This window comes from Miniopterus natalensis, chromosome 20 (genome assembly GCF_054644295.1).
Source record: "Miniopterus natalensis isolate mMinNat1 chromosome 20, mMinNat1.hap1, whole genome shotgun sequence".
In the NCBI taxonomy this organism is placed as follows: domain Eukaryota; kingdom Metazoa; phylum Chordata; class Mammalia; order Chiroptera; family Miniopteridae; genus Miniopterus; species Miniopterus natalensis.
The window spans coordinates 14,859,964-14,867,750 of NC_142100.1; the positions used below are offsets into that span (position 1 = coordinate 14,859,964).

At 47.4% G+C, this 7,787-nt stretch overlaps 1 protein-coding gene across 2 annotated transcripts in view; it reads right to left on the reverse strand.

Annotated features, from left to right (window-relative positions):
- Positions 1 to 7,083, reverse strand: part of LOC107526234 (sodium/glucose cotransporter 1) — a 43,123-nt gene extending 36,040 nt beyond the window's left edge. For both annotated transcript variants that reach the window (XM_016198649.2, XM_016198648.2), the window contains exons 1-2: positions 6,949 to 7,083; positions 1,624 to 1,695 (exon numbers count right to left, since the gene is read on the reverse strand). In XM_016198649.2, the coding sequence (XP_016054135.2) occupies positions 1,624 to 1,695; positions 6,949 to 7,083 (207 nt within the window). The remainder of the gene's footprint in view (positions 1 to 1,623; positions 1,696 to 6,948) is intronic.
- Between the last annotated feature and the right edge of the window lie 704 nt (positions 7,084 to 7,787).

Consider the following 7,787-nt stretch of genomic DNA (forward strand, 5'->3'; position numbering starts at 1 on the left):
CTGAGGTTGGATGAGCACTTAGCAGGTTTACTGTTAAGCATTAGAAGGGGTGGGGTGCACTGTTTCCAAAATAATTAAAGTAAACTTCAAGGTCCTAATTAACTATCTATTCAGCAAATCTCAAGATTTCATGCCAGCCTTGGCTCTGAAACCTGTAGAGCGACACAGTCAACAGAACTTTCTACCACGATGGAAATGTCCAAGAGCTGCACTGTCCAATATGGTAGCCACTGTCCACATGCACCTATTAAGCACTTGAAATATGGCTAGTGTGATTTAGGGGGGAAAAAGTGTTTAATTTTATCTAATTGTAATTTCAACTTAAATAGCCAATGTGATTAGCAGCTACCATATTGAACAGCGCAGTTCCAGAGGGACTACCCCAGGCTTGTCTTGAACTTTGTGATCTGAGCTGCCTAAAAACACCAGCATTTGGAAATCACCAAAGTCCAAAGCATGAGAATACAAAAGCCCTGACAAAGAACAGAAAGGAGGCATCAGAATATGTATGTCTCTACCCACACGTGTATTAGGAGAGACCACCATGGGGGACCCACTGCGGGTATCAGCCTCTGCCCAGTATTCTTGGCCACCTTAGGGACAAAGCAGAAATGACTTCAGGGGTAACCCAAGCAATAGTGATAATGCCAGTGATTAAAATCCACCTCAAAACAACAAAATCAAAGGCCGAATGTGGCATGATTTCCTCGTAACTTCTCTCTGTGCTATGCACGACAGTGGCTGCTTTCTTTCTTGTTTCTCTGTCCCCCATCGACTCATAGCTGTCCCTCTCTTCTCATTGTATGTGTGCTTCATTATCCCCTCTTTCACCAACCACTCTTGCTTGCATCCTACGCCCAAGGAATTGCACAATTTAGCTGATTTGGTCAACCAGTGGTTTTGGTGAGAACTCTGGATCGAAATGGTCATTGGGCTGAACTGATAAACCAGCCAGAGCCCCATGCTGATAAGATGAAGGGACCTCCCAGTTTCTCTTCGGTCCATGCACATGTCCTTTGATTGAGATAGGTCTACCCATGCCTAAATGTCAGGGAAAGCACCTGTTAAATATACAAAATCCACTGCCATCGGGAACAATTGGGGGCTCCTCTTCCATCCATTCAACAAGTGTGTCCCGAGGCCTCCTGTGCATCAGGCACTGCACTAGGTTTCCACGGTAGGACAGAGAAAGTCTTTCTTCCATGGGGCTTACAGTAGCAAGAAGGTAGCAAAAAAGCTACTATTTATTAAGTTTCCACCTCATAAGAGGCTTCTACTTCTCATAACGCTCCTGGAAGGTAAATATTACTGTCCTTATTTTATAGACACAGAAGTGGAAGCTCAGATTTGCCCCAAATCTCCTCAGTCTGTGAGCTCTTTTTGCTTTTCTTCGCTGCCTGCTTGTGAATTCTATTCCTCTCTCTTGAAGGATTCCAAACATTTTTTTAAGGCTATTACCTGACCACAAGAGAGTAAGGGTGCCCAGAAACCTGGTGAGCCTGAGACCCATTATCAGGGGCCCAAGGCAGGAAGTAGGAATTACTGCCACCCCAACCCAAGAAGAATATGGTCTCCTACAGGGAATATCTTAATTAAACAAAAAGTATTTCAGAGAAAACTTACCGGCCACCACACCATACTTCGACCTGCCAGGAAGAAGCCTCCAACGGTCCCACGATTAGTGGAAAACATAGCCTGAGGAGGAAACGGTCAAAAGTTTAATAGAAAACTAGAACAGAGTGACCTTGCCAGCCAAAAGGACCTGCTTCCCCACATCCTCGTGCTTTCTCCTACCCACTTCACTTTCTGAAGCACCTCCATATTCCTCACTCCCCTGGGGCTCCGTGTACTCAGACGGAGGAGGCAGGGACCCACATTTGACAGACAGGCTCACAAGGTGTACAAAGCTCACCCAAGCGCTAACTCTGCAGTGAGCTTATGGTGTGGCTTCGAGCAATTCTCTCCACCTGGATCGGTTTGTTTCTCCATTAGGTAAGGGAAAATGGAAATGTTTATGGCTTTTTTACAAGCATACTCAAGGGGTGTGATGAGGTACTATAGTTTTTTAAAGCACCATTCAGTGTGTGAATTAAATCTCAATAATGCTGAAGGGAGAGAGAGGGAGAGAGAGAGAGAGGGAGAGAAGAAGGAGGGATGATGGAAGGGAGGAAGGAAGGAGAATGAAGCTATAAGAATGCACGGTGTTTATACTTAACATTACACTCAAATTCAATTCAAAACTTTCTTCTTTGGGGCTGTAAGTAGGAGCTTGCTGGAAACATTACTTTTCAATATATTATGAATACTGTGGAATGATTATTATGAATACAGTTAAGAAAGAGGAGATCCCTTCTGACAGGGTGTCAGGAAAGCTTCAGGTGTCTCCTCCTCCCCTCCCTGAAAAAAATAATCTCTCTCCTGAGAACATCTAAAGAACTCCATCTATACCTTGTGCACACCTCTTATAGTTGTTTTTCTTTTACTTTATATTACAAATTTTCTTTCCAGCTTTATTGAGTCATTTAATCAAATAAAAATTGCATATATTTAGGTGTACAAATGATGTTTTGATATGCATGTTCATTTCCAGAAGTCGGGGCATGGGGGGAATGGAGAGGTGTTGGTCAAAGGCACAAAGTCTCAGTTATAAGATGATTAAGTTCTGGAGAGCTAAGGTACAGCATGGTGACTGTAGTTCATAACACTGTATGGTATCGTTAAATTTGCTAAGAGAGTACATTTTAAATGTCCTCACCACACACAAAAATTATTGTAACCAGATGAAGGGATGGATGTGTTAATTTAGCTTGATTGCGGTAATCATTTTACTTTAATCCCCCACAGTGCTTAATATAATGCCTTGTGCATGGTGCACATTCAGTAAAAAGTTAAATGAATGGGATTCTCAGTTCCCTCAGGCTGCACTCCTCCCCCTTCTCCCACCCTTAACGCTCTTTACGCAAATGAGCAACACCCCTCAACCCCAGGCTGACATTCTGCAAACAGCAGCCTTCAGTAGGTGCTTCTCAGCGCATGCATGGGAGCTTATGTACCCTGCCTCCTTTCTCCCCGATGTTCACTCCCTACAAATAGGAAGGCACTGTCTCTAGGAGCACAGGACGCTCAAAGGAAAGCTATAAGGTTCCAGACCCCACTTTGTAAACCATGGTATTAAATTTGCCTATGTACCCTGCAACTAGAAGAGAATGAAATCACTATTGCAAGCCACAGGAGCCAAAGAAGCACAATCACTGGCCCACATGTTTTTTTCTCAATGAAATAAAAATATCATTGAGCAAAAGGAAAGCACTTCAGACCTTCGAAACTTAAGAAACTGGGGATGCCCTGGCCAGTGTGGTTCAGTTGGTTGGGTGTCGTTCCATGCACCAAAACATTGCCGGTTCAATTCCCAGTCAGGGCACATGCCCAGGTCTTGGGCTCAGTCCCTGGTGGGGGTATGCAGGAGGCAGCCGATCAATGTTCTACTCTCACATCAATGTTTCTCTCTCTCTCTCTCTCCCTTTCTTTCTCTCTAAAATTCAGTAAAAATATTTTTTAAAGAAACTGGGGGTGTTGTTCTTGGAGAAGAGACGACTCAGGTGTGGCCTACCATCTTCTGATGTAAAGTGGGACATACTCACTCAGTGTGGCCTGCATAAGGCACAACCAGACACAATGGGAGAAGCTCCGGGACATCAGGTCTGAGCTCAGAACAAGGAAGAATTTTCTTGCTATCAGAAATGTCCAGAGATGGAAATGGTGCCCTGGGGAGAGTTTTTGCTGCAAGTATTCTAGTGAAGTGTTGACAACTTGTCAAGATGATTTTGTTAAGTGGTTTAAAGAACAGGCTCGAGCATAGAATGAAGATAAACTGTAGGTCCCCACTTTATGAAAAGATGTGAGAAAAGAAGGAATTTGGTACCCCCAGGACACTGCCATAGTAATGCAAGTAGTAGTAAGGACCCTGGAGAGGATATTCCCAGAAAAAAAATTGTGTCTTGGAAAGGGGAAAAGGTGAGACAATGCAAAGAGCATTGCCTTTGGAATCTTAAGACCTGAGTTCTAATCCCAGCTCTGATGCTGATTCATCTGAGTGACTCCTGGTCACCCTCTCTAACTCTCATCTGTAAAATAGAAATGTTGGGGTCCCCCAGGGGCCATTGCTACCCAGGCATCCAATGATGCTATTAGTGCAAACGATCACATAAGACAGGGGTCAGTAAATGTTTTCTGTTAATAAAATGGGCCAGATAGTAAATAGGTTTTGTGGGATACATATGATCTCCACCACATGCTCTTGTTTTATTTTGGTTGGTTTTTTTTTACAACCTCTTAAAGGCGTAAAAAACATTCTTAACTTGTGGGCCACACAGCACAGGCTGTGAGCCAGATTTGGCCCATGGTATAAAGGGTTTAAGGATAGCTTCATGAAATCTTCCAGAAAGAATAAGGTAAGAGACTCAGCCTAAAAGGATACAAAATCCCCCAAGAAACAAAACGAGATATAGTGAAAGAAAAATGGAAATATACAGTTGACCCTTGAGCAATGAGAAGGTTAGGGGTGCCAACTCCATGAAATTGAAAATCCACATACAACTTTTGACTCCTCAAACACTTAACTACAGTTGTTCCTTGGTATCCATGAGGGATTGGTCCCAGGACTCCTGTGGATACCAAATCCACAGATGCTCAAGTCTCTTTACAAAATGGCATAGAACAATTTACAGTCAGCCCTCTGTATTTGTGAACTCCCGACCCAGGATTGAAAATAGTTTTCTATCTGCAGTCAGTTGAATCCACAGAAACCCCAGGATACAGAGGGTCAACCAAATATTTATTGAAAAAAATCCAAGTATAAGTGGACCCACAAGAGTTTGCATACGTGTTGTTCAAGGGTCAACTGGACACTAAAGAATAAGCTCAAGCCCCAATATGATTGGGTGAGGCAGCGCTGAAAGAAGATAAAACAGAACAAAATAATGTTGGAAGAGATGGGGATGGTGACAGAGGGACAGTAGCTGTGCCTTTTCTAAGTTGAGGAAGCACAGCAGGACTGGCCAGCTCTGTCTCTGCAGACCCGGGATCATGCAGGAGTCAGAACGCCTGTCCCTGAACCAAGCCACTCTTGACACTCCAAGAGAAAAAAGAGGAATGTAAACTGGAAGAAATCCAGCATGTTCAATGATCAGGATTCAGAGGCACTGACTAATGGGGGAAGAGTAAACTCGGACAAATGCTAGGAGGCTCATTAAATAGCATTTAACGGGACAAGTGATTCTGATTCACAGATATTTGAAAAGTGTAAACACCATAACCATCAGGACTGGCAGGGCTAAAGAAGATGAGATTGCTTAAGGGAACGGAGGTTGTCGGTGATTGTCTGGGAAACAGGCAATACGACACAGCTAGCAAATGATGGATTCACGTCTTGGCTCCAGCACTTATAAGCTGTGGAGGGGTGGGAGGCGGAAGGCAGGCAAGGTAGCAAAGTCCCTGGTGCCGTGGAAAAGAAACCCGAGTTCCAGGAATAATTCCATGTATTGCAGCCTCAGCCAAATCACAACCATGTGGGGCTTCCATTTCCTCTTCTGTGAAATGGGCACTAACATTCCTGCCCTCTCTGTCTCGTGGTTTTTTGTCAAGATGTCCTACCCCGCTGACCACTTTTGTCCATTTTAGTTAAAAGAACAAAAATAATTCAGGATCTGGGTCAGACCCTCGAAGGCAAATAATAATAGTACTTTTAAACATTTCTAGCATCTATAATGAGCTTTCAGATTCATCTCTGCAGAGCCTCACAACAGCCTGGGGGAGCCATAAGGATAGGTAAGATTGTGTCCATTTTACACTCAAGTTAACTGAGGCTGAGGCGGGTTACCCAAGGTCACATGTCTGAAACCAGGACACAGCCATTACTAACTTGAGAATCCTAGCTCCTAGTTGGACACGTCTGGGAAGCTGGAGGCTGAGAGGAAGAGTCAACCATACCAACCCCTTTTGACTCTTTGGGAGCCTTTCAGTCACATCTGGTTTCTACGATTGTTTTTTTTTTTTAAAAAAAAAAAAAAAAAAAAAAAAGACTTCCTTTTATCCCTAAAAAAATCTCTGTGGCCATGGAACGGTTAATGTCCACCCTCCTCTCCTCCTGGCCTGCCACCCCCGTGAAAACCTTTGAGTGGCTGAAATATTTGCACATTTGAAACACCTCCTCTCCTGGGCGCTGGGTGTGCCAGAGTCCGTCACAAGTGAAATCTCCATATTCCAGGCTGGTAAGAACAAGTTTCTCTGGTTTGGTGTGTCCCCAGAGTCCCAAAGGGGAGCCACAGACATTTCCCTCTTCCCGGTGCCAAGCTACCCTCCGGTCTTCCTCCTGCTCCTCCTCACCCAGCTCTCCCAACCCTCACTCACTCCAGCCCCTGGGATTCCATGGCACAAGGCCTCCAGGCCAGCCTGTCCCAGGAGGTGGCCACCAGGCAGCCCCCCTTCCTTAGGCTGCCCCACAGCACCTGCAGCTGGCAGAGGCTCTTGTCCTTGCCCACTACTGCTTCTTTTCCATCCGAAACTGGGTGACTAGGAGGCAGGACAGTAGTCACCTCCTCCCAAGCCTGGGGACGGACACTCCCTGCAGCTACGGACTAGCCCTCTCCTGCCCCTCACACTGCCGGCCCCTGTCTTCCACCCCCCTTCTCTGTCCCAGATGTCCATCCTCTGTGCTGGCCAGCACCCCTCTCACTTCTGCCCATCCTCGTCTGCCCTCCTCACCTCGTACTGTGCCCCCTGACCTCCTCTGACCTCCTCTTAAGCGCTTCCAAGTCATATCCACTCCGTTCCACACACCCTTAAGGCCATCTTCCCTGCCCTCCTCGCAGTTCACCCCAAGCCCTTTGCTGTGCCCCCTGTTTTTGTCCCTCCTGGTGGCGCTCGCTCTGTCCCAGGGCCTCCACATACCCACAGCCCGACAGCCATCACCACCACGAAGTAGACGACGATGACAGAGATGTCAGCTGCATTGCGGATGCGCTCGTGGGGCGGGATGGGCGCAGGAGTCCCGGCGGTCACGGGGCTCCAGGTGGTACTGTCCATGGCGGCGGTGGCAAAGGGGAGTTCCTCTCGCCGAGGCCACTCGTTCCTTATAAGGCCTCGGGTTAATGATCAGCCCCGGAGGAAGGCACCCGCCAAGTCGTGAAGTCGCGGCAGCGGGGCGGTGGTGCAGGATCCCGGTGGTGCAGGATCCCGGTGCTGCGCCGTCGGGGAGCAGCTCCGGAGGCAGAGCGCGGAATGGGGAGCGCGCTGAGCTGCTGGCGGGGCAGCTGTGGGCCGGCAGGTAAAGGTAACGCCAGCGGGGAGGGGCCGGCCAGCGGGTGGTGCCCTCTTGGCACAACGGCCCTGCTGTGCTCCCGCAGCGGGCTCCTGGACTGCCTCTGGGCCACTCCCCAGCGGAGCATGAGCGGCTCCATTGAGGAATCAGGCTGCCTGGGATCAAGTGCCTAGAGGTTTCAGGTCACCTGTCACCTGCCCTTGGACCACTCCCATGCCCTCTGTGGGCCTGGCTTCTCCACATGTAAAATGGGCGCAGGACTGACTGTTCCCAGGATCGGTCAAATTCTTGATCTCTGAGAAGAACCTTCTGGGGGGAACCTGCAGTTGTTGGATGTTGCTGGTTCAGCACAATTGCAATCTCTTGGCCACCCACCCACCCACATTTCTGACTCTCCTTCCACAGCCTGCAGCCCTCAAGGGCACTGTTACCACCACCGTATAGAGGAAGAAACTGACACTAGGAAAGA